Source organism: Colias eurytheme, chromosome 12 (assembly GCF_061535395.1).
Source record: "Colias eurytheme isolate Ceu_HAF_F1 chromosome 12, ilColEury1 Martin Lab GWU primary, whole genome shotgun sequence".
In the NCBI taxonomy this organism is placed as follows: domain Eukaryota; kingdom Metazoa; phylum Arthropoda; class Insecta; order Lepidoptera; family Pieridae; genus Colias; species Colias eurytheme.
In genome coordinates, this window is record NC_142991.1 from 5,622,119 (window position 1) to 5,649,055 (window position 26,937).

Sequence of the window (26,937 nt, forward strand, 5' to 3'; positions counted from 1 at the left end):
CATCAAGGTGATAAGAAGTAATAGAATCACCTTACTTGGTTCTATTACTATTACTCTTCCACTAGTTAGTTACATACTTCATTATTATTTAATATATTTTAAAAAACATATAAATAAGTGAACAATAAAAAGCTCTACACTAAACGACCAAGACACACTTGAAAGCAAGCTTTGAAGTGGGCCTTTTATATCTTTAATAATATAGAAATATCTTATTTCATCGTATTTGTTTATATTTGAAGCAAGAAACCTAAATGAATTATTAATTTAACATGTGACATTATTCTTGCATTATTCTACGAGAAATTTGTAATAATAAAACAAGAAAATAAAAAAGAAACAACGTTTTAAGATAGCACAACCATATTTTATTCGTAACTAATCAGTCCTTCGTTTCGTAATTTACTTCAGGAAAACTGGTGCTCTGTAAGCGGCGGAGATAATAGGGGCAGAGTAGGCAGCGGCGACTGGGGCAGTATACGCCGCAGCAACAGGGGCAGAATAGGCTACTGGTGCGGTGTATGCTGCGTAACGAGCGGCATAGGTAGCGGCAACGGGAGCGGTATATGCAGCGGCAACGGGCGCGGTGTAGGCAGCGGCAACGGGAGCAGTGTAGGCAGCGGCAACGGGCGCGGTGTAGGCAACCGCTGGGGCTACCACGGGAGCTGGATAAGCCACAGAATGAATGCCGGGCTTAGCAGCCACGACGGCGAGAAGAGCAGCGAAGATTACCTGAAAAGAAGAAAAATTCTTAGATGTTTCTTTAATCTCTAAAAGTCTTAGGCCGTATTATTAGGTACACATGATTACAGCTACTATAAGATCAAACTTATTTAAATCTAAGCATTTTGATTAAGATTGTGATTTTCTTCAGTAGGACATTTGTGTGATTTCAGTAGGAAAATTTTAATTCAAAATGTTGTATTTTTTAACTAGGTACTAACTTGCTTGAACATTGTTTTTTGTTAGATCTTGATGGCTATTATCAAAAGAATGATGCTGATTGCAAGTAAGTTAACAGTTTAAATAGCAAGATCGAGGGATAAAAATATTCTCAACGTGGTCCTGTTTGGTGGTTTGCTAACAGCAGAGAGCGACAGTACTGCTACACATTCAAGACAAGCATCTTGGACGGGCTTATGCAAAAGTGAGACAATGGAAAATATTTACTTGAGCGTATCATGCGTTATAACTTTAAATTGAACAAACATTTAAAAGAGAAAATGTGTTAAAAGTATCCTTCAAAAACGTGTTTCATTTATTTGTTTTTCTTCTAACATTTATTGAATGACTAAGTTAAAATAACATTTGTATAAAATAACAGAAACACTGTAATGTTTAAGAACTATATTAAAATCACAGATAGTATAATACTATACATACTAGTTATTACATTGTAATTACTAGTATAGAATTATATTATATTTTACATTGTAACATGTAATTTGTTATAATATTTATGATTTGATATTATGTTACGATATCGTAATATGTGAGTTATTAAAACAATTACGATTGTAATTTTTGGCTTAATTGCCCACTTCATTTTTTTTGTTCATATAACTTCACACTCTCGCATACACCATCCATCTCAGCATGCAAGGCTCACTCCACGCATTGCGTCAGGGGTCACTCCGTGCGTGTCTGGGTTACAACTTACGTTACAGTTGCACAGTGGAGGTCAATGTGCCGATTTAATGTGGATCTAGGCGTTACTCATTGTTCTTGATGTTTGTGATGATATGATGCAGGTTGTCATTGTTATGAATGGTTTAAGGTTTTTATTTACTTTTCCAATGTAGAGACTCATTTTGACGTGGTATTTTAATGTTAATGTTAGTTTATGCATGTATCGAATATCGTACAATTCATTAAAAATTTTCAAAAAATACTAAATATTACATGAATTAGTTAAAAGACAAAAACAAAAGGATATAAATTATAATATAGTGGATTAAAAAGAATCCGATAGACTATATATATAAATTCTTAAATTCTAAGATATTGATAAATTCATTCTGCATTGCTGATACTTTCAATAGGTACAGATTAAATTAAACATCGAGTATGAATATATATAATCATCACCTAATGGCTAAAAACATTCTATACACAGCTACCTACACTTTATAGATTTACTTTATTAATTACATCGAATTATTATTAGCACGCTAAATCTTTTAAATGTATGATGAAGCTTTATCATTTTTAGAGGAATTTCGAAACAATATTCCTAATACCTAAATACCTCGCGACCTATTAATCAGAGGTCAAAAGAGGTCAAAATTTTTTGTGATAAAATAATCTACAAAAATGCCTCTGGCATTTATTTATAAAATTAACTGTTTTTTCAGTAGAGCTTTCGGAGACAATTCACTAGGAATTTTTCTACAGATAAAACCTAAAATGGCTGTACTACAATATAAGCCTTTTACATATAACTACATTATACATGATCTTGTAGAGTTTGTGATTGACCCCTTGTCAACAGATTACATATTCAAAGAGTTCTCTCCCTCGAAGGCCGGTCTCACAAACGCACACGAACCTTCAATTTGTATACTATAAAGAACCACTTGTTGAATCGACGACATCATTCGATTATCAGACGTCGATAACACATTATCAAAATGTTTAAACTAGTAAGTATCTCCGTAACAAGAAAAGATTATTATTTCAAATTAAAACTATAATGTAAATACACAGTGATTTAAAACAAACATATATATTTAACGTATTTGTTAATCTAATGTTCATTTAAATAAAACAATACTTACCTTTATACTGCGTCGTATAACGTAATTTTTTTTTGTTATGTTTCGTCAAATTGTGGTTAAAGATAAATTATTATGAAATTGCAGTTCCTGTTCGCTTGCTTCCTGGCCGTCGCCGCCGCCAAGCCCGCCATCGTGCCAGTGGCATACACAGCAGCGTACACCGCTCCCGTGGCAGCCGCGTACACGGCTCCCGTCGCAGCGGCGTACACCGCTCCCGTTGCGTACTCAGCGTACACCGCACCTGTAGCCTATTCCGCCTATAGCTACGCTTCCCCATACGCTTACTACCTTCGTTGAAAATCTTAACAAAATATGACTCGAAATCCGACATTCAGCAAATATGTTATTAAATAAGTGATCTGTTTATATTCTTGTATTATTTGTTACGCTATTGTTATATGATAAAGCAATATTATTCAGAAACTGTGACTTGTAATTGTTGTAATAATGCTATTTGATGCAATTCCTCACTAATGGTCAGATTATGATTTAAATTTCATTTTATATTAATTGGCAGGATAACGCAAAAAACCTACAGTCGTATTTGCTGCAAATACTCAGTATTTGCAAGGGAATCCAATCCTACAGGATACTTCCACGGAACACAGAATCTTAAAACTTTGATATAAAGCTACGTTTTATAACAGAGCCTTTAAATTAAAAATAATAAAAATTAAAAACATGTTTAAATGGAACCCTTAGTGCGATAGTCCAACTCGCACTTCTTTGTTTTTTTTTAATGCAAAGAGATGTATTTTGTCGTCAAAAATCAAAGTGACCTTTTGATTTTATTTTTGAGACACAAATATTTTTGAGACAAAAATCATCATCATCATCATCATCAGCCCATATATGTTCCCACTGCTGGGACACGGGCCTCCTATGAGGGTAAAAAGAGACAAAAATAAATAAACAAATAAATTGATCTGTGTAGACCCGTCTATCGTACCTATACTACTAGTTGAAATGGAAAAATGAACAAAATGTAAAAATTCGGACAATTATTTGTTGCGATTTCGTCGATTGCTTCAACAATATTGCGCTGTTTAACTTTTATTATAAAGTTAAAATTGAAACGGAGCCTCTGACGCATTTGGTTGAACCATGCTAAATTGCGTTTTGAAAATTACATCCATTTACGCGATGCAATTAGCACAGAGAAGAAGATGCAGAAAATGTTGGGCTCTTTTACTATTTTACCGGCGACATACACATATGTTCCTCATTATGGTCGGCCTGGATCTATTCATTACATGTAATCCAAAATGGATGTAAATGATTCAACTGCTGCTTCCCAGACTGATTAAAGTGATCGGTTCGACATTACCACACGTGTTTTCAAGCAAAAAATCCGATCACTGATGAGTTACGTTAATATCTATATTTATTTTGTATCATTGTATTCCGTTCATTAAAGCCTAAATTGGTTCCAAGCCCAATAGCCCAAAGGTCACGACATTCATTGACTGTGCGGTACGAAGTTCGCAAAAATTAAAATGTAATTTCTGATCTGTAAAAATACTTAAATCGGATTTCAGCTTCTTCTTCTATAAAAATTCATGAGAACGAAGGTGATAATGATTGATATATTATATATTTTTAATATTAATTAGGTAAAATATTAAATTGTACTTTTTCAAAAAAAATCTAAATATTAGAAATATTAAGATTATATGTTTGATTATAACTTTATAACATACATATCATGCCATTTATTTTCTATGATACATAACAAAATATATAATATAAATCGTAAATAAAAAGTTACAATTTTCAACTTGCTCCGTCCTGCTTAGGCCAAGATTGCGGGGTCAATTCCCACCTCTAGATTTCTCTATTTATTATATTCTTTATTATTTTAACATATCAGCATTTTAAGGCAGTAATAAAAAATTAAAAAGAATTCAGTCAAAATTATATTATTAGCTGTTTCTATCTTGATATAATATATCAATTAGAATTGATAAACAGAAAGACCGACAACACTGATCGTATTTTTTCCCTTAAAAAAACAATCTTCAACGTATCAAGTAACGTACGTACGTTACTTTTACGTTTGGTTACAAACCCGACGTAAAAGCAAAAATTATTATTTATATTTTCGTACTTACTTAATGGGTAAGGGATAATATGAAAATATAATAAGAATAATACCAATAAAATTAATGTTCAACCATTTTTATTGATCCGTTTAGAAATTTCAATCCAATCGTGCAGGCACTGAGTCGATAAATTTTCAACGAACGTAGTAAGCATACGGGGAAGCATAGCTGTAGGCGGAGTAAGCTACAGGTGCGGTGTACGCTGAGTACGCAACGGGAGCGGTGTACGCCGCTGCGACGGGAGCCGTGTACGCGGCTGCCACGGGAGCGGTGTACGCTGCTGTGTATGCCACTGGCACGATGGCGGGCTTGGCGGCAGCGACGGCCAGGAAGCAAGCGAATAAGAACTGTAAAGAAAAAAAATGTTATTTAAAACACAGAGCTCTTGAAAACATATTCAAAGAGACAATGATATATTATACAAAGCATTTCGAGTGTCATATATGCATGCATTTTATAAACATTAGACCATTATTTATTTAATTTTAAATAAAAAGTAGCTGCTGCTACTTAGGTATAATTTGTTGCAATTTTGCATTAAAGCTATTAGTATATTTAGAATTCATAGGAATGACATATTAATTATCTGTTGTATTTATTAAATACATACCAGTTTGAACATATTGATTGTGTTATCAGGTGGCTACTGCAACTGAATGATGCTGAATAGTTCTCCGAATCAAAATTTATACTAAACAAGAAGGCCAGAAGGCGCAATAAGTTCCGACGATCGTGTACTCTGAATTTAGATTAGATATCTTCGAGAAGGTAAAAGGAAAAGTTCTCAAGTAAAATGTTTGTCAGCAATAAAACTTATATGAGTTGAATGAGGATAATTTTATGAAGTTGCTATTTTTAGATTATAGACAAGTTAAAATTTACTTGAACAATAGTATAGTGTTTTGTTTATGTTTCTAATTTGTTTATTAAAATACAAATATTAAAAAAGTAAAGCTGATTAAAATGATACATAATTTATATTTTTTGTAAATAATGCTGAATCTTTAATAATTTAGTCTATACCTACAAAAGTTTTCAAGTTTATTCGGAATCCTTTGAATAAAAGGTACTACAAGTCACGTACGTTAGTGAAATTGTCACGTGATACGGAGTCTCGTGAACAATGTAATTAATTTCACAATTGTACACATGAGTCCCAAAGGTCATGAGCTTGGCTGTAGCCGTCTTTACGGAAAGCGTGTACCAACTAATTATAGCCATTATTAATTCATCGGATAGATTCCGTACAACATGCTCCATTAAATATACAAATACCAATCTTAATTAATAGTTTCGTGTTGATTTTGTAATTTATTATGAATATTAGGAAGTTTTTTGAGTTCATTGTTTCATTAAAATGTATAATTTTTATCATTTTTTTTAAATATTTCTTAATAAACTGAACAAAAAACATTGCATTCAAACAATCAATGCATTTTCTGTTTTATTTACTCGCGTATTTGAACAAATTAATTATAAAGCCAAAAATATGGGGTATGGGAATGTTTGATGAGATACATATATACTCATATACGTTATATTTAAATAGTCTTATACATTATGATTCTGTAATCCAATATGACGCTTACCATTGTTGAAAGAATTACCTGTTTTTTTTTTATATTTTGCTATCCATTTACCGTTCCAAATATTCTTATGACAGAATAAATTGACTCACAAAGAAACATTGAGTAGCTGAATAACATGTTATTTATAAATATTCTCGTATCAGCAATATACCTACGTATTCAAATACTTAAGTAAATAAAAGAGTTCTTAAATTGCTCTGAAATCAACTTATTCAATAGCGGTCGTTAACCTCGATGTTTATTATCATTAGAGATGAAGTCAAAATAATCTAGTAAAGGTATGAATATAAAACTTTCTAGAGAGGATACCAACTAATTACGTCGGTTTTCTTAAGTTAAAATTGTTTTGGGATATCTCGCTAATTTCGTATGTTACTGAGTTTTTGGCTAACATGGTTCTGGGTGTAATATTATCTAATAATTTTATTATAATTAATTATTAGTTCTCATATGATATGAGTTCCATTGAATATAGTCCAGGGGTAGACATTTGAAATAACTTCTATTCCTTTTCTTCGAACTTTTTTTTTGTATAGTCACCATAATCTATCCTTACTTATCGTTTACGTCGCAACCGAACGATTTTATGATATCAATTTGGTTCTTGCTAGGAAGTTAGAGAATGATATGGATATAGGTTACTTTTAACGACACGATCGACGTGAATCATATATATCATACCATTCTTATATTGTTCCTATATCTTTCATCTTGTCATGTGATCTGTTACAAAATCTATCGACTTTGACATTGAATTTATCCGACACAATGTTTGCGTTATGTGAGATTGTTTTTATTTGGAAAATTAATTGCAAATAGAATGAAACCGCATTGTTGTGAACTTTAAAGCATAAAGACTAATTGCATTTGTATATTTATTGGGTCCATGATATGAATTTAAAGGTTCAATCAATTCAATCATATTTGTATTTCTTAAAATTTTATTAGAATTGCGTTAGATTAAATAAGAATGCTTAACTATTTTTAAGTCAGCGTCGCGGTGTAGTTAAAATTATGTATACTAGTATATATTATTCCTCTGGGAGATTTTTAAAATATCCAAAGTTGCTCGTAATTAGAAACAAAAAACATAAATTACTAAGATAACTTATTTATCTCATCTTAAATAAGTCCTTATGCAATGCCCAAATATAGAAGAAAATCAATTAACAACATAAATTAAACAAAACAGGTATAAGAGATAAATATTTATTTCGCTAGTGAGTCATTTCGTAGATCAACGGCGAAGGTAGTAAGAGTATGGGGAAGCGTATGTGTAAGCGGAGTAAGCGGCGACGGGAGCGGTGTAAGCGGAGTACGCGGGGTAGGCGGAGTAGGCCACAGGCGCGGTGTAGGCGGCCGCTACGGGCGCGGTGTAGGCCGCGGCCACGGGAGCCGTGTAGTACACGCCGGGCTTGGCGGCAGCTACGGCGAGGAAGCAGGCGAACAGGAACTGTGGGAAAAAAAGAATTTCAATTAAGAATTTCCAATTAGTTTATAACTTTAATTTTAAGGGAATGTAATTTCTATTAATTAATTTTCTATTTTGTAACGCTTATTTAATTGCATAGCAATAAATTGTGGGGGCTGTAATAAAGATAACCGAATAAAGTCAATTAATTTGTTTTTTATATATTGATGCTATATTGTAATATCTGATGTATGAAATAAATAAACAATACTTACAAGCTTGAACATTTTGTTGTGTTGGTTAAAGTTTGAGGATACAAAGAGAGCAATGGATGTCGTATGACTGATACAAGAAACGACGCGTGTAAACTTTTTATACTTTACCACGGTGAAGAAACGCCAAAGGCGACCTTGATTACATGCTCGGAATATGAAGAGTGTTGTACTGATTTAATAAGCTAATTTTTTAAACTGATTATACATTCTAAAAAAAGGGATAATTATAAATAGGGAAAATGTATGTTTATTTTTATTATTATTAACCGACTGTTTTTTTTTGATAAAATTATTCAAGCGTACTCAGAGAATTTTAGAAGTTTTAGAACTCAAGCTCAACGAAGAATTTGCAGCTAATTAAAAGTTGACTACCTATTTAATATAAATAAATATGTTTATAACAAATAACTCGTACAACTACTTATTGTTTAAAAGTATTTATACAATGAATTATGAATCTTATCTTACTAACATTATGTAAAGATAAATAAAATAATAATAAACAATGTTTATACAAACAAGTCCTATTTTTGTCACTCTTTCACGCTAAAACCATGGAATGGATTTCGTTTATGCTTGGTATTGATGTGACCTCCACCTTAGAACAGTATTCACTGTTCCAAGGTGGAGGAATACAACGTTTTATTCCCGGGGGGACTAACAAAAAAAATGTCTTTGTTGGTCAGGACACAGAAGGTTGATCACATACGTATTTGATAAGTAAATCAACATAGAAATAGATGCATAATGCGTCTATTTCCATTTGACACGGGTTTTCACTGTTGGCAGTGATGTAGCTTATGTACCAAAAGAAAAGCGTGGAGAATGGAGATAACGGGCGGCAAACGAAGATTAGTAGTACTTCATGATTTATGAAACGAATTCAATGCAATTTAAGCAGTCTATCTTTGAATTTATTATGTTGATCTCTTATAAAAAATGTAAAAACATTTTAGGTATGGATAACATGGTAAATATTTGTACTTCAAACAATAAATATATAACAAAAATATTTATAAAAATAAAATATAAAAATAGACGAACAATTTACTATAAAATTTCTTTTATAGTCTTATTTTTATTTTGAGAACTTTCTTTATAAATAAAACATGGAAACATTTAATAAACCATGGCAAGGTGGACTGGTTCTCGAACAAACATCGAAGATATTTCGCAAGAATTTTAATGCTAAATAGAAATTCTATCGGCATTTTTTTACATTTGTTTATCAAATAAGGGGTCCGGAAATTGGCAGGCTCTTGAAATATTTGTAAGATACTACTAAAGTAGCTGTTTTGTACTGATCACGTCCATAAAAATGATTAAGGATTTAGCAATACATATTTTGAAGTTGAACCTTATCCCAGAAGAGGTACAAAAATGTGATCATCAAAATACATTAAATTCACCTCGAGAAAATTTATTTTCATTCATCTTATTTTTTATATATCTAAAAGATACCATGCTTAGGAAAATATAAGGCTGCATACATCCTTGACCTTATAATTTTACTAGTAAGACTATAGCAAGGTTGTACGTGACAATAATGCTAAATGTTTACATACAGGATATTCGTGTACTTATCCGGGTGACCAACCAATTTACTTCGATAATTGTACCTATATAAATAGTCTATTCCCGTATCAATCATCACATACATTTAGAATAATTCGACATCTGTCAATACAAATTCTGTGTTTATCAAATTATCAACATGTTCAAATACGTAAGTAACTGTTTGTATCATTATGAAAATTTAACAATTGTACGCAATAATAAATAGTCCTAATGGATCTTCGCAATTTACCGAATTTCCCTTTTATTTAATAAAACAGCGAGTCAGCGTATTCCTTTAAATAAAAAATTAATATCTACCGTTTCAGTGACCCCGGATTCTTTATCGTTAGATGATATTGCTACATTTTTGTTCAATTTGTTGTGTTTAAACAGAAGCTTTTCACAATGCTCATTTTTAAATTGATATAAATTATTGATTAATTTTTTGATATTTCCAGGTATTTTTCGCTGCTCTCCTCGCTTTCGCTGCTGCTAAGCCTTTGGTGGTGGAGTACTCGGTAGATCCAGTAGCTTATAGCGCCCCTGTTGCCGTGGACTACACAGGATCAGCATACTACACTTATCCAAGCTATGCATCCGCATATGATTACTACTCTTACCCGTACAGCTATTACGTCCGTTGATTAAATGTGTAAATAACTTATTTAAATATATTTATTAAGTATATGGTTGTGTTTCTTTTTCTACTCTTTAGAACAATATATTATTATATAGTATTGTCTTTCTCAACGAGTCTCTCTTGTCTTCAAGAAAGATAATACGGCAGTAGTTGATCTTATAAGTAATAAAGAAATATTGAATAATACTTTTCAATTTACATTTGTTCATTGTGTAATAAAGATAACACGTATATTTATTTTTAATTTGAACGAATTTAATTAACATTAATCATTACGATACAATATTTTTTACATGAAAACAAAAAATGTAAAACGTTAATAGGCTCAGAACATAAAAAAGATAATTTGGCCTAAAGATTTATTTATACAAAGATGTATAATAATTAAGGCACTTCAACCTCTTCTGCCATAACCACGATGGGACGATCTTATTATAACTGGTCGACGGACTTGGGCTTGGCGGCTTGCCATAATTGCAGGCATGCTGAGAAAACACATGATGAAGAACAGGTATAACTGAAAAGAAGGTTCTAGAATGAGATACATAATTTTCGGGAAATCGTTACTTAATATTATAAACCTCCGAAAGTGTGCTTGCTTGTCCTTCTTAAAAATTGCAAAGGTGCGATTTAATTATTTGATTTCTGTGCCTGGAGTTAGTTAGGGGACTAGAGAGGGATATAGGCTACTTTTTAATGCGGCGTAGCATCTCCTGTCCAAGGGAAATTCCTTTGACTACGCGCGCGGAAAGCTACTACCTTCTAAACCTCATTGGACCCTAATCTCTTTAAGGTCTGATCAAACGTGTGCAAGCTATTGTTGTAGTTATAAAGGATTGCAGGAGTCGTTGGCCATCAACCGGGACTGTCATTTATTATATTTATACACACATTAATCTTTATTTGATAGCTATGGGCGGGACTCCCGGTCTATTAATAGAATACAGGCAAGATGGATTATATGACTAATAGTTTTCCTTTGCGAACACAAACTAGATAATTCTTCTTTGTAACACGCTGCAGCTGGACCATTTTTTTAACAATAATAAAAATTGCGCTTATTCATTTTTGATTGAAAAAAATCTTGTATCAAGTTCTCACTTGTCCTTATTTATTATTGTAAAATTTATAATAGGTACTTACACTTTTGAAGAGCATGGTGTATCAGCTACTAATGATAGCTACGATCGTATTACAGGCTCTTAATATAGTCCAAGAATACTTATTAAAATATTAAAACGCTCAATTAAGAACTAACAGGCGTTACTTAATCAATTTAAAATATTCAGTTTAAACAACCATAAGTGCGATTAATTATTATATTATATACTTCGTTTTCATAATTTTCCATGAATCTTAATCACTCCATTTTGAGAGGAATAAACAAAAATTAGTATATAAATTATTATAAATGTTTAATGTGACTAGGTTATTATTTATTTTCGTTCGACAATATTCAAATATAATGTTAACTGCAAGCATAGATACAAGATTATTGTGAAACAGCAAGGAATAAATATTTGCAACGACATTAATTATTTTACTGCTTTTAATTTGGCATAGTATTGTGAACTTTATGAAGTATAAATTATGTTGATAAAACTATAGTTTAACTATAACTTACTTTATTTTAATCATTATGTATTCTTAATTTATAAAAAAACTGTTGTGTTATATCTTTAGGTGAGAAATACTGTAATGAAGTTTACCTGAAGCCAAATAGATATTAATTATTGTGTACTAGCAGTCCGCCCCGGCATCGTCCGTTATAGTACATGTTAACGTTTTCTATCCATAAGAACTATACGCCTACTTCAAGGAATTTAGTAAAAAATGAACTAACGGAATCGGTTTAGCTGTTCTTGAGCTTTGCGCTTAGCAACAAAATTAGCATTTCATTTTTATATTATAGAGACGATTCTCACATATGTGTAAATAATTGGTTTTTGGGAACATTAATTATCTTCAAATAGTTACCCGGTAACGTTGTTACTTGTTACTAATTGATTTCCCAACCTCATCGTTATTAATGAAGGTATTGGGAGCTTTCTGGCCAGATAGCAATGTTGCCAGGGGACGTTTGTAAGCTTAGTCCTTAATAATATTAAGCTTGACTTTGTAACAAGATACTCGTAATACACAAAACCCTTACTTAATGTTCAAAGCTGTCTTATTATTTAACTATTTCTGTTTGTTAAGAAGCAGCAGGTGGGAATATTTTTAAGTAAGGTACATACGTTTGTTTATTATTATGTTGATTTGTCTTGACCTAAGGTCTGGACACATTGTAGCGTAAATAATCTTCTTTCTTATATATAAAAATGAATCGCAAAATGTGTTGGTAAGCGCATAACTCGAGAACGGCTGAACCGATTTCGATTATTCTTTTTTTATTATATTCCTTGAAGTACGAGGATGGTTCTTATGTAGAGAAAACGTAAATATGTACCACGGGCGAAGCCGGGGCGGACCGCTAGTTAATTAATATATTAGAGATATATTCTAATTTTTTATATTAGATAATTTATATTCATGTCGTTTCATTTATATACTATATTTAATTTAATAATGTGTTGTAATTTCACGTTCTAAGCTTTATTGATATTTAAATTATTATTTTCATAGGACCTGATAATAATTTTGAGTATAAGTAGTATATTTGAAATGATAATTAAAAAAGTATCTTTTGTTTAAATATAATTTGTATTCCAATAATTTTAATATTAAAAGTCACAATCCTGGGTGAATGACCCCAAAGAGGACCGTAATTATTTAAGCTTTGTGCCTTCCGCTCTATATTGCAAAAGGATTCATTCTGTCGTTTGTTTTTAATTAAAATTAAAAAGAAAAGCGTTTGGAATTCCTGTTTTAATTACAAAATATACTACAAAACTCGAAATAATAGATTAGTAATATTTTTATAGGGGTACTATTTTTTCATAGTATAGAAAAACTAGCTTTCCGCCCGCGGCTTCGCCTGCTTTGTCTAAAACATAATAAATTATATACTAAAACCTTCCTATTGAAGCACTCTATCTATGAAAAGAACCGCATCAAAATCCGTTGCGTAGTTTTAAAGATTTAAGCATACATAGGGACATAGTGACAGAGAAAGCGACTTTGTTTTATACTATGTAGTGAAGTATGTAAATAGTATAAGATAAATACTAATCTTATGAGTAATTCATAATTATAAATACCTATAACTTAAATAGAAAAGCTAGTAAAAACTCGCAATTCCTTTGATGATAATCTGTCATAATGATATGTTACATAGAAGGAAATTATGGTAATAATTGAGAGCAGCACGTAGAAAGACTACCTCTTAGCATTCCGAACGTCGCTTGCAAGGTCACTTCAACAGTACGGTACACTATAAAACCATTCAACACGCATCATTAGGCATCATTCTTTGACTGACTGTCGTATTAATCCAATAAACAAAACCACCCATCAAAATGTTCAAGCTGGTAAGACTAACTTTTAGTATAGCAGTGCATTTTAAAAATTAACGTGGAAAGTTGCATTTTAAAAATACAACTGAATTATTATTTTTAACAAAAATATTAAAAACCACCAAAGGGTCAGAATTAAAAAAAAAATTATGGGACGAAGCGGAGGGCTAGCCTTCAAATAAAAAAAAGATCATCAAATTCGGTTCATTCCGTAAAAATTTCGGAAATAACAAAGCAAAAAAAATACAGTCGACTTTGATACTTTTTAACAATTTTTGTAATCATATATGGATAACATCCATTTATTAATTAAAAAAATATATTTATCTTTATAACAGCTCCGAAATTTAATGCTATGCAATTAATTTGGCTTTACAAAACTATATTTATTAAGAACACAATAATTCAAAACGCAACTTTTTAATTTCTGTGAAAAGAAAGTGCTTCCTAATTCTAAAATTGTTCGGAATTCTTATTTGAAACATTTTTTTCCCACAGTTCCTGTTCGCTTGCTTCCTCGCCGTGGCGGCCGCCAAGCCCGGCGTGTACTACACGGCTCCCGTAGCCGCGGCCTACACCGCACCAGTAGCGGCCGCCTACACCGCGCCTGTGGCCTACTCCGCCTACCCCGCGTACTCCGCTTACACCGCTCCCGTCGCCGCTTACTCTGCTTACACATACGCTTCCCCATACTCGTACTACCTCCGCCGTTAATCGACAAAAATGTGATATTAGAATAAGGAAATAAATGAAGTATAGCAACAATAAAACTTTTAATTTCCACGAAACGATGCCACGATACGACGAAAAAATTATCAAAATACTTTAATCTATTGAATTATTTATTGAAACATATATGTGTATTTTATTTTAAAGAATATATTCTTTATGAGAGAGAGAGAGAGATAATACGAGAGATTATGAAGAGAATTATTTTTGATGATTATCTTCCACCAATATTAGCTTCAACTGCCAACGACTACTTCAACATTATGTGGTAATATATTACGTATTTAACTAAATCCCGAATACCAATTTAACTATTAATAATTTTGTAGAGCTAGATGATTTTGTTTAAATTTTGTGACCCCGTGAAACTATCACGACTAACACGAGTCTATTGACACCACTGTAATAAAAATATGACAAGCATACATACACTTTAAAATCGACTCAGTCGGCTAAAAAACAATAAATTTTCAGATAGTTCTCACGAAGTTCGAAATTTTTTCAATTCCAAAACTTAAAATAATAGAAATAAGAATATCAATGGTAAATAGATAGATTTATATTTAATTGTTAATAATTCTCTTAATTGAATAATGTAAATAAAGTGAATGTCCTTGCGATTTATTAGATTAGCAGAAATGAAAATGACAATGGAAATAAAACATAAATTTACAGTAGGAAATTTTTATAAACTTTTTCAAAGCATCATTTAGAATTTAGATAATGCCGTTTTCTTCTTCAAACAAGAAACATGTTTACTTATACCACAGAATACATAATAGTAGCTAAACGCTTCTTTTACATACAATAATTGAATTTCAAGAGTGCAAGTGAATGTACAATTTCCTATGCTACTTAAAATCGAATGCAATGATTCAATATTATTATGTAACAATGTTAAGAAACTATTAGTTACTGTATACATGACCCTTTAATACATGAAAAGTAAATATTAATTAATTGAAATAATGTATAGTTTGAACTGAAAACGTAAAGAGATTTCAGAAGTTTTTTTTATAAATTAATACGAATTCACAAAGAATTTATGTGATAGCCAATGTAAAGAATTAATATAGTCATATTAAATGTTTTTTTTTTAAGTATTGTACCTACATTGATGTTAATAATATAATATGTAATCTGTGGATTTCCCTCACTAATTAACTTTTACGAGTATTGATTCAATACATAATTAATTATGGTCTAAGATCCGGGATTAGAAAAATATAAGTACCCTCATGTGTTATTTAGATTTCAAAATCATGAACTTATAAAAACAACGTCTGCCATCATAAGCCTGCTGCAATTAACAGTAACTAATTAATTAACAACTAATTTATTTTTAATTTTTACTTTCTCATGTTAGTTACATGTAGTAAGTTAATACAGTCAATATTTTATTTACCTCACTCTGAGGCGCTGACTCCACGAGCGAGAGAATCGCGGCGATATTATCGTCGTGCCACGTATTTCTATACACTCTCTATGGAACCGTCTCCACACGGCGATATTATCGCCGCGATGCGACGAGTGGCAATGAGCGCGCGAAACGTCATTACATCGTCTCTAGCCCGCCGCGACTAGCAGCGGGCTAGCGACGAGCGCGCGGCGGGCCCGCTGTCAAACGCAGCGTCATTTCAGCGTTGCCTCTGGTCTTCTCGTAGTTCTCTTCAAGGAAACGTGACGATACCGTTACGAGTCGCCGCGGAAACGCTGCGATTCCGATACGACTCGTGACGATACGCGGCGGAATTATCGCTCGTTCGTGGAGATTATCCGACGATATAAGGGCGGACTCGTCGCGATTCTCTCGCTCGTGGAGTCAGCGCCTTAGTAGTAGGCACCCATCTCTATGATTAATGTACTGTAATTTGTAACCTTTAAAAGTTCATTGGTGACAGGTAAATACACCCAAATAATAAGTTTAAATCAAATTTGGTTCACCATAGTGATCCATTATCCTCATTAGTCATAGGATAATTTGTTTAAACGATATTCAGTTATAAGCGTTAAAAAGCTGAGGTCAACCCTCTTCATATTCTGAACACGCAAAGAAGGACGTTCTCAAATGTTTCTTCACAATGTTAACGTATAAAAGGTTTGATCTCTGCGTCTCTTGTATCAGTCCTACGACATCCATTGCTATATCTGTACCTTTTATCTCCTAAAACGCAACAAAATGTTCAAGTTGGTAAGTACTATTAATAATTATTAAGTGATATAAAATAAACCATGATAAATTATAATATCATCAGTGTCAAAAGCTAAATATAACGATTTAATACTGAGTTGATTAGGTATAGTAAAATTAAAGCTAAGCATTATGGATAAGTGTTCTATTCCGCCGTTTTTCAACTTATTTTGATTTATTCTTTTCCACAGTTCATGTTCAAAACTATATTTATTAAGAATACAATAATTTAAAACGCAACTTTTTAATTTCTGTGAAAAGAAAGTGCTTCCTAATTCTAAAATTGTTCGGAATTCTTAATTGAAACATTTTTTTCCCACAGTTCCTGTTCGCTTGCTTCTTCGCCCTGGCGGCTGCCAAGCCCGGCGTGTACTACACGGCTCCCGTGGCCGCGGCCTACACCGCACCCGTAGCGGCCGCCTACACCGCGCCTGTGGCCTACTCCGCCTACCCCGCGTACTCCGCTTACACCGCTCCTGTCGCCGCTTACTCTGCTTACACATACGCTTCCCCATACTCGTACTACCTCCGCCGTTGATTAATAAATGAATGATGATAAATGTGATATTATAGTGCAATGAAATATATTATTTAGAGAAAACCCTGATTATTTTATTTATAAAGATTTAAAACGTCTTTAAATTACATATAAATAAAAAAATTGCTCCCTTCTTTAAAAAATAGTAAAAAAAACCTATTCAAATATAACTGCAAATAATAAAAAAGTAATTGTATCCCGTTTAGACTCGAACGTCTCATAGATTCAATTAACATGACCTAGTTGTTAGAATCACGAATTTATGGCATGCACTCAATTTTAATTATTTAAAAACCAATCAAAAGAAAAAAATATGCAATCGGACTCATCAGAGTTAATTCAATCAATAACGAGCAATTAATTGTGCTCGCTTATAAATTGAAAGAAAAATAATCAAATATTATTTAAATAAAAGCAATAAAAAAATATTCACTTTCTGCACGGGTTTTTCTTTATAGATGAAATTTATAAAACTACTTAATGAGGTACGCAAAACACCAATATACTTGTCTTTCATACATAGACCACAATAATATCTACATATTACATACCATTAAATATATGTTCAGTGTTCACACATACACATAAAGTGAATAATATTTAATTTGTGATATTGAATATGGCTGTAAATAAGAGGAAGATTATATGAATAGTTGAAAAACTAGGAAGTGGCTTTATAGATTATTTTTATTAATTTTAATAAATAGAAAATTAAATTTTTGTCATTGTACTTTAGCATGAAACACAATGTATAAATAAGGTATTAATATTTGAAAAATTTTAATCATTTCAAATATATTTGAAATAAAAATCAAACTAATTTAAATTTTCTATTACGATGTTGACGCGTTGCTGCGGTTCTATTTTTTAGATTCAAAGCACGTTTCTTTATTAACGACTTTGTTCCTATCACTGACCTCTGTGAAACAAATAAAGGTCAGTGATTCATAATAACGGTGTATGTAATATTTGGAAACAATGAACTTGAAATATTATGGTTTGAAAATGCATTTTATGTAACTGTGAAATAAACAGAGCAGGACTATTTTGATAAAAATAAAGCATAAAAATTAAAAAAAAAGCATTTATAGCACATGAGTGAGAATGTTTTGAAATCAAATACATCATAATATGATATAATTGATTTCAAATTTCCATAAAAACCATTATTACGTCATGATACGTTTTAAGTATTCCTCTTACTATAAAATAATTTGCTTGCGAAGTGTTGCTCTACTTTTCTGTAGGCGTTATGAATTAAATATTTTGTACCTACTGCGATTTTTAATCTTCTAATAAATTAATTGTACAGTATGATTTCTGAACGCATAAAACCAGAATTCTAATAAAAATGTAAAAAGTATCACATAAATTGACAAGATTTAATGAAACAGGTTCATCTAAAACAATGCTTGATAATAGAGTGAAACTAAAAACATAATTACGAGTGGTAAAGTTAAAATTAATTTACATGATAAGTATTAAAACAATACATATAAATAAAATATTTAGAGATATATAGATAGTCTACAAAAATCACGTTCATCGAAACCCAAACAAAACTTACATGGTTAATGAGCAAGTAAATATATGTTTGTATGGTTTCTTTGGAGTTTAATTTAAATATAATCCAATATTTTTATTTGTCTTTTTAAATTATATGAAACTGTTCAGATTGTTTATTTATAGATTCAATTGATAGACCTCTCAAAAATTTGGTCAATCCTTCATATAACATTCAAAACACGTAGGGAAGGACGTTCAGTGGACAGTGATGTTTCTTCACAGCGGTAAAGTATAAAAAGTTTGATCACCGCGGCTCTTGTATCAGTCCTACGACATCCATTGCTATCTTTGTATCCTCAAACTACACAAACACATCAAAATGTTCAAGCTTGTAAGTATTGTTTGATTATATAAATGTTATATTCTTATTAGTTGTATCTCAAATGTATTTAATAGTTGCAATTATATTTTACTTAAAAACTATTTTGTCTTTATTTAACTTTTACATATAATTAAGAATGAAAGAGTTAAATTTGTGTTACAAAATTATTTTTAACAATAAGAAAATGTAAAGCAATTCTTTCAAATTGTGATCTTAAAAAATTCTTTTTCTGTTCCTAAATTCCATGTCAAATGCAAACAATCAAAGTATGGATTATAAAAAACTTTATGCCTTGTTTCCACAGTTCTTGTTCGCTTGCTTCCTCGCCGTAGCGGCCGCCAAGCCCGGCGTGTACTACACGGCTCCCGTGGCCGCGGCCTACACCGCGCCCGTAGCGGCCGCCTACACCGCGCCTGTGGCCTACTCCGCCTACCCCGCGTACTCCGCTTACACCGCTCCCGTCGCCGCTTACTCCGCTTACACATACGCTTCCCCCTACTCTTACTACCTTCGTCGTTGATTGATAGACGAATGATGGTAAAAATGTGATATTAGGATAATAAAACATGATTGGCAATTAACCAGATTTTATAATTTATTCCTTTAATATATTACCTATATCCTCTTTAATCTTTATTAAGAAAAAAAAGTGAGAATGTATTGACTAACTCAAAATTCATCAAATTAAGACAAAAAACAATGAAAAGCAGAAAAACAAATCACTCACGTAAAAAGCTTAAGAATCATAAAAAATAAGGCATAAGAATATTGATATTATTATATTTATATTTAACAAAAATAAAAATATCATGTCATTTAGTTACATTAAAGTGGATACTTAATACGAAAAGCTTTATTTTCACATCACGTCATTTAAACACTCCAAATCTTTCATGCAATATTATGTAACATTACCAGGGACTACTGCGAACATTCAACGCAAACTGTTTACCTACTTCTCGAAAGCCCACAATACGAGCATAACATACGCTTGTTACGTAATGTGGATACATAAAGTTTCAGTCTCCTGTTGACAATGTTACAGATATTATTATGTAAGCAATGTTTATCTGAGTACAATCTGTCAATATGATTTTGATGATTGATCGATGAGGTACATGTGGGTACAATGTACATGCTTACAATACCTTCTTTAAGTACCTATTCCTGACTTTTTGAAAGTATGAAATACCATTCATTTAGTGGTAGTGTTAAATGCAATTATTATTTTGATTTTAAATATATGCATGCACAAATTTATTTATATTACCGTCTACCGATGACGATTAAGTAGGACTTTTTGGGTTGGTCGCAAGAATTCGACACAATTCGACACGACCCGCGGCCCCATCATTTATGCGGTTCGACGGAACACAGTGGGGTCTTAGTCGGTAAGAATCCGACATAAACCACGGATTTTCCCACTCAAAAAAAAAGGACTTTTTGGGTTGCAATTAATTAAGTGAAAAATAAATTAAATCTATCATTTCTATTAATATTCTGAGAACATGTTTCTCAGATGCTAAAAGCTTCTTTTAATATCCATCTACTTTGTACATTTCAGTTGTTACTTGTGCATGATAAGAGTGACTTGTTTTTTTTTCTATAACTATATCGAAGGGATTGAGTGTATTGTTGTTCACACACGTGTATTTTCTTTGAATGTTATTTAGGTCGGGTGGACTTAAGTACTTGCTATTTATTTCAAAAATTGAATTGTACACGAGCCAAGTGTTGTGTAGCTTTATTCATAAGTGGATTATTCTTTCCAGCATTTATAATTTTTTAGAAATAACAACATGTATATTTTTCAACGTGCAATTTCAAATTCTAGGAAGGTTTCATAATTGTTATCTAAAGTGTACTGACAATAGACTCGAATATGTAACATGACATAAGTGTCATCTTTTATGTAGTACTAGCTTTCCGCCCGCGGCTTCGCCCGCGTTTTCAAAGAAAAACCCGTTCCCGTAGTATTTCCAGGATAAAACCTATCCTATGTCCTTTCTCGGGTATCAAAATATCTCTATACCAAATTTCATGCAAATTGGTTCAGTAGTTAAGGCGTGATTGAGTAACAGACAGACAGACAGAGTTACTTTTGCATTTATAATATTATTATAGTATATTATAGTATGGATAATAATATTTTCTAACTTCGAAAATTATCTTTATAAACACCATTAGCACTTACCATACTTTACGATGTATAACAGTTTCAGATTAAAAATAAGTTTTAAGTATTAATAATAAATTTTTTATTGCACACCAAATAAAATAACAGAGAAGAATACAGCACATAGGAACAATGTACAAAAGGTACTTATAAACCTCTATAAGTGTTATAAATAAGTATTATAGAGGTTTATTCACTTTTTGTAACAACCTCAATCATAATTCAAATTTTACGCCGGCCTGTTTAAACAGCAAGAGGTTTATTAAATACGGCCTGTTAAATTTGCCTTTAGGTTACTTAATATGAATAAAGAGAGAAACTACACTGTAATCTTAATCTTAATACTATTATAAAGGCGAAAGTTTGTAAGTATGGATGTATGGATGTTTGTTACTCTTTCACGTAAAAACTACTGAACCGATTACAATGAAATTTAGCACACATATAGAGGGTAACTTGGATTAACACATAGGATAGGTCTTATCCCGGAAATACCACGGGAACGGGAACTATGCGGGTTTTCCATTGAAAACGCGGGCGAAGCCGCGGGCGGAAATCTAGTATTTTATAATAATAAGAGGTAAGAAATTTTCTAATATAGACAGCTAAACTAAAATTAGATACTCGCTTTTAAACCTGGGAGAGTTCAACGAGAAAAGCGTGGGATAATAATTATTACATCGTTTTAACAAGTCTATATATTTTATTCGTAAACAACAACCTACCAATTAAATATTATTTTTGTAATATTTGTGTCAAGCAGCCAGCGTTATTTTCGATCGAAATCTCAAGATAGAAACATTTTTGCCTTTACCCTCGACAGCAAGCCGTGTTGTTTTTATTATTTTTACCCTCATATGATTTCTTTATTATAAAACATTTGCTATTGCACTGTATTCTTTAAAGAATGTGAAGATACATCTTCTCATTTTATTATCCGAATTCCATTAAGAAATGGTAATATTACCATTTCTTAATGGAATTCGGATATTCTATATAGAATGAGTTTTTATATGAGAAATCCAAAATTATTGTACGAAAGAATACGCTTTAGCGTAGCCACATTTTATATTTAGGTTATCCTAAAGCAACGCTCAAAGTGACACAAAAACATAAGAACTTATTATTGTATCTAACGTTTCTTAAACAGAACAACGAGAAAAATGTTGTGTAGTATCATCATATCAGGCTATAATTTTAAAAGTAAAGATTGGACTTAAAGCCATTGCAAGGTATATGGCAGATTACTGCCATATACCTTAAGCATTACTCGTATTCGCGAATGAATCCATACTAATATTATAAATGCGAAAGTAACTCTGTCTGTCTGTCTGTTACTCAATCACGCCTAAACTACTGAACCAATTTGCATGAAATTTGGTGTGGAGATATTTTGATACCCGAGAAAGGACATACTAGGCTACCTTTTATTGCGAAATATGTACCACGGGCGAAGCCGGGGCGGACTACTAGTATAATATATATTATATAAGATATCACCCGCATTGTTTCACTCCTGTTGGTCGTAGCGTGTCGCGTGATGATATATAACCTATAACCTTCCTCGATAAATGGGCTATCTAACACCGAAAGAAGTTTTCAAATCGGACCAGTAGTTCCCGAGATTAGCGCGTTCAAACAAACAAACAAACAAACTCTTCAGCTTTATAATATAAGTAAAGATTAGGATAGAATATATGTATAAGTGTATACCTAACATATAAAATATTATGGTAAAATAATGAATTGTGTAACAACCATAATAACATTGAAAGGGTAATAATATAACTGCATATATGTATTTGCATCCGTTTATTTCGGTACAGTTAAATCGTTTGGTGATTTTAATTACTATATTAGGGATAAATACGGTTACATAAGCTAGTTGTGATGACACTGTCGAATACAGACGTTATTAAGCCCATTGTCATACTGTTATGCAACAGAATAATCCCGAATATGCTTAATTAGACGGATATTTCATTTAATTAATACTAATGATTAGGTTTCAAGTAGTTATGTGTGTTTATTAATTTGATTTCAATCAATAATTATACGCATTTATATTACGAAAACATTTTCGACGGGACATTGAATGTAATAGTAGTTTGGTTTCTTTATTTATAAAAAGCCTCTTTAGAATTAAGAATTACTAAGAAATAAGAATATCAGCTTTTTATAATATTACGACGTTGCGATAGAGATTTAGACACATTTCGTCTTAATTTAAGTTGTAAAGTTAAACAAGCTTTAAATTAGAAGCAAATGCTGTTTATATTTGAAATGAATAATTAATTAATAAATTAATATTATTTTAAAAACTGATTTGCGTTGATATGGGATTTATTTACCTACTGGGATTGAGTTGCTACGAGAGCGCTACGAGCTTTCAGTTTTATGTGTAACTTTTAGTGAAGTTTAGAAAAAAGAACTCGGTTAGGTACAGAATTAGATATTAGGAAAAAAAACATAGATAAATAACGGTGTAAAAATGTAAAAACATAGATGAATTTATGTTATGATACATGTCTCGTAAGTTGCACTAGAAAAAATATTTCATTTTTACAGCATACAGACTGTTCATTCGAAAACGAAAAGCTTTTCTCGTTTAAATTTCGGTGCTTAGTGATATTGGAAAGTAGTCCAATGATGAATCCTCTGGATGGTGAAATTGACTGTCGGATGCGAAGCACGCGTCGTCAATGTCAGAGACGTCGCCGCGTTTGGTTCATGTCGCAACATACACCACCGCGGCCAGTATAAAATGTCCGCTAATACAGACAATTGGCATCATTGCTCTTCTTGCAGTTCCATCGCTAACTAAACAAATCAAAATGATGAAAATTGTAAGTACTTTTTCAATTCCTTTTGAGTTTAAATCAAATATTATTTGTTTATAGTGCAATAGAATTAAACGTTTATTTTAAAGTGCATAAATAAATAAATAAAGTATTGCTCTATTACCTTTTACATATTTTGGTTTTGCATTGAAAATTGATAACTATAACTAATCTCAAATAATTCCACAGATCGTCCTTATCTCCGCTCTCGTAGCCATCGCGGCTGCCAAACCATCTCTAGTCAGCGCGCCTCTCGTGGCCGCCCCAGCGCCTGTGGTGACTGCTACCAGCTCGCAGTACTACCATCGCATCAACAACGGTCTAGCCGCGTACGTCGCCGCTCCTGCCGCTTATGTAGCCCCCGCTGCTCCGGTGGTTAGCGCCCCGTACGTGGCCGCCCCCGCCGCGTACGCCTACGCTCCATATGCCGCTCCCTATGTTGCCTACTAAGAATTGCCGGACCAAAGATGTGATACTTATTAAATATGTTGCAAGTTTATCATGTTTTATTCAAAGTACAACCCTACAAAAAATTATAGCTTTGAACTGTGTAAAATTGGGCATATAGCTTAAAAATAAAACAATAGTGAATATTTTGAAACTGAAAACATTGTTTACATACAGAAAATATATTTTTTTTTTAAATCGACTGTACATTTTACATTCGTATGCAAATTAAATCAATTAAATAAATTCAGTTTATTAAAAACAAAAACAAAAAACACGCTGAAAGGCATCTAGGTAATTAATAATTGTACTGTAACAGATCCTTGATAAAACAAAGTTTGAATCTGTCCGTTTTAAATGGGTTAAAACATCCAAAGTAGATGGCAACCGTCATACAAACATAGAAGCACAACCATACAGGTGAAGCGAATACAAGCGTGTTAAATATCCACTAAAAATAATGTCTCACATACAATACATATATTCTAGTCTAATTAATTATAGTAAATACTTGGACGCCGCATAAATATTTAGATACGCAGAATATTCTAGCAGAACATTCAAAACATTATGATGATATTTATTTATAATCTTTATTGCATACAAAACATAAAATACAAATTTTACATGAAAAACAGGACTTTGGATGCAAATGGCGGCTTTATAGCTTCAAGCAATTTCTTCCAAGCAACCCGAGGCATCAAAAATTTTATCAACACACCAGCTATACATATAACCTTTTTTTTTGTGGTGTCTCTCAATGTTAGCCAGAAGTGCTTCTACATTTTAACGCGGACGCGGGGGTGAACTGAAGGTTCACCCTGGTAGCGACATGCACAAGGGCGTCCCCCCTTGACGGGGACCACGAACCTCGGCTTGAGCTGTCGCTTGAGTGGAGGAGGCCAGAAGGGCCCTAATCGGACGGGTCATATTATAACCTCTACGTCTACGCCTTATACAATTACCACAACAGAAACGATTACGCCTACCGAAAGGTTAAAGCATTGCTTAGTAAATCTTTGATCAACAAGAACATAATCAAAGGTGCTAACTCTTAATTGGCAATTATATTATCGAAACGCAAATCAATTTTACAATATTTAATTAAATCTCACATTTAAAATTAAATGGCTGAAAATATTCCGTTGTAGCTAAATATAGCATCGAAATTATGACAAAAAATAGTGAGTGAAGGGTTTGGGCAGAACTAAATTAGGTTAATAGAAACATAAAAATTGTTTTGTCGTCTATATTAATTGCTTAGCTCGGAAGTGGATTGGTTCTTTTGGTTGATGAGAAATGTGTTTTTGCGCTTTTTTAATTAATTCTAAAAAAACGGTAAATAGAATATGCAATAAAAATTATATTACTGAAAATGGAATGGGCTTAAAACGTTTCAAGAAGTACATGTATTTTTCATTTGACAGGGCTTTAAATTAATAATAATGTTTAGTACTTTCGTCAAAATAATATTAGAGTAAAAAATTTCTGTTCTTTTTTTGTTGCAGTTTGTCAGTGAAGCTACTCACCACTTCGTGTATCACACTAATATAAGTTGTATCATGTATAAAGGAAACATTTCCTTGTTTGCCTGTTGGATTATGTTGTTGTATTAGAAATCTATATTTTAACCAAGTAAAAGAGAGATTTTTTTTTATTCTAAGTCAATCCAAGGCAAGTGACTAGTTTCATATTTAACAACTTCAATCAATTAAAAAAAATCTAGGTATCTTATATTATGTATGTAATAAGTGTTCTGTGCAATAAGTAATATTACCTAATTTGGACATTTAACTTTTTTCAAAATTAAATCTATGCCTGAAGTTCTTAATAATTATAGCAATCACACATTGATTTATATTGATCTTGTATTTGCGACAGGCGCTGCTTAATTAACAAAGTAAATATACCACGTAAATATCGACTATACAAGTAGACAAGTAGCTACATGCTTTATTATAATGTACCAATTAATTTTTCAACGATTCAAAAGCAATTTTCTAAAACTCTAATAATATATTTAAATGTATCTGAAGAGAATTTCTTTACTAGATATTTTTTTATTTTATTTTATTTATTTGGTTTACCAACGTTTCTTTACATCACAAATAAAACATCAAAGTTAAAATACAATTTTATATGATCAATGTAAAAAAACACTTATGGGTAAACACGGCATGCGTAAAGTAAGTTTAATAGTATACAATTAATGAATTAACTACTAAGTATCTTAAACAATGAAAAAATTATAAAATATTTTATGCACTTATCTATTCTAATCGTTAGAAAGGGAATTAAAAATTTTGCGGAGTTTGTTGGGGG

At 32.0% G+C, this 26,937-nt stretch overlaps 7 protein-coding genes and 1 long non-coding RNA gene across 8 annotated transcripts; 5 read left to right on the plus strand and 3 right to left on the minus strand.

The window, feature by feature from the left end:
- Nucleotides 1-369: 369 nt before the first annotated feature.
- On the minus strand, nt 370-1,810 carry LOC149904043 (uncharacterized). Its single transcript, XM_090108199.1, has 2 exons — nt 1,790-1,810; nt 370-732 (listed from the first exon to the last, which is right to left on the minus strand). The coding sequence occupies exons 1-2, from the start codon at nt 1,808-1,810 to the stop codon at nt 403-405; spliced, it is 351 nt and encodes a 116-aa protein (XP_089964325.1). The 3' UTR covers nt 370-402.
- A 795-nt stretch (nt 1,811-2,605) lies between these two features.
- On the plus strand, nt 2,606-3,142 carry LOC149904044 (uncharacterized). The gene is made up of 2 exons (XM_090108329.1): nt 2,606-2,642; nt 2,862-3,142. The coding sequence occupies exons 1-2, from the start codon at nt 2,631-2,633 to the stop codon at nt 3,072-3,074; spliced, it is 225 nt and encodes a 74-aa protein (XP_089964455.1). The 5' UTR covers nt 2,606-2,630; the 3' UTR covers nt 3,075-3,142.
- Nucleotides 3,143-4,939: 1,797 nt separating this feature from the next.
- Nucleotides 4,940-5,553, minus strand: LOC149904045 (uncharacterized). Its single transcript, XM_090108328.1, has 2 exons — nt 5,490-5,553; nt 4,940-5,226 (listed from the first exon to the last, which is right to left on the minus strand). The coding sequence occupies exons 1-2, from the start codon at nt 5,499-5,501 to the stop codon at nt 5,014-5,016; spliced, it is 225 nt and encodes a 74-aa protein (XP_089964454.1). The 5' UTR covers nt 5,502-5,553; the 3' UTR covers nt 4,940-5,013.
- A 2,108-nt stretch (nt 5,554-7,661) lies between these two features.
- LOC149904046 (uncharacterized) lies at nt 7,662-8,213 on the minus strand. The gene is made up of 2 exons (XM_090108326.1): nt 8,155-8,213; nt 7,662-7,921 (listed from the first exon to the last, which is right to left on the minus strand). Exons 1-2 carry the CDS (start codon nt 8,164-8,166, stop codon nt 7,706-7,708), a joined length of 228 nt encoding a protein of 75 aa, XP_089964452.1. The 5' UTR covers nt 8,167-8,213; the 3' UTR covers nt 7,662-7,705.
- A 1,579-nt stretch (nt 8,214-9,792) lies between these two features.
- On the plus strand, nt 9,793-10,398 carry LOC149904047 (uncharacterized). Its single transcript, XR_016457366.1, has 2 exons — nt 9,793-9,880; nt 10,170-10,398. It is a non-coding gene; the product is annotated as an uncharacterized LOC149904047 (long non-coding RNA).
- A 3,363-nt stretch (nt 10,399-13,761) lies between these two features.
- LOC149904048 (uncharacterized) lies at nt 13,762-14,592 on the plus strand. The gene is made up of 2 exons (XM_090108325.1): nt 13,762-13,821; nt 14,305-14,592. The coding sequence occupies exons 1-2, from the start codon at nt 13,810-13,812 to the stop codon at nt 14,518-14,520; spliced, it is 228 nt and encodes a 75-aa protein (XP_089964451.1). The 5' UTR covers nt 13,762-13,809; the 3' UTR covers nt 14,521-14,592.
- Nucleotides 14,593-16,714: 2,122 nt separating this feature from the next.
- LOC149904049 (uncharacterized) lies at nt 16,715-17,317 on the plus strand. Its single transcript, XM_090108200.1, has 2 exons — nt 16,715-16,726; nt 17,049-17,317. The coding sequence occupies exons 1-2, from the start codon at nt 16,715-16,717 to the stop codon at nt 17,262-17,264; spliced, it is 228 nt and encodes a 75-aa protein (XP_089964326.1). The 3' UTR covers nt 17,265-17,317.
- A 1,788-nt stretch (nt 17,318-19,105) lies between these two features.
- Nucleotides 19,106-19,733, plus strand: LOC149904050 (uncharacterized). The gene is made up of 2 exons (XM_090108327.1): nt 19,106-19,161; nt 19,457-19,733. The coding sequence occupies exons 1-2, from the start codon at nt 19,150-19,152 to the stop codon at nt 19,670-19,672; spliced, it is 228 nt and encodes a 75-aa protein (XP_089964453.1). The 5' UTR covers nt 19,106-19,149; the 3' UTR covers nt 19,673-19,733.
- The last annotated feature ends 7,204 nt before the right edge of the window (nt 19,734-26,937 follow it).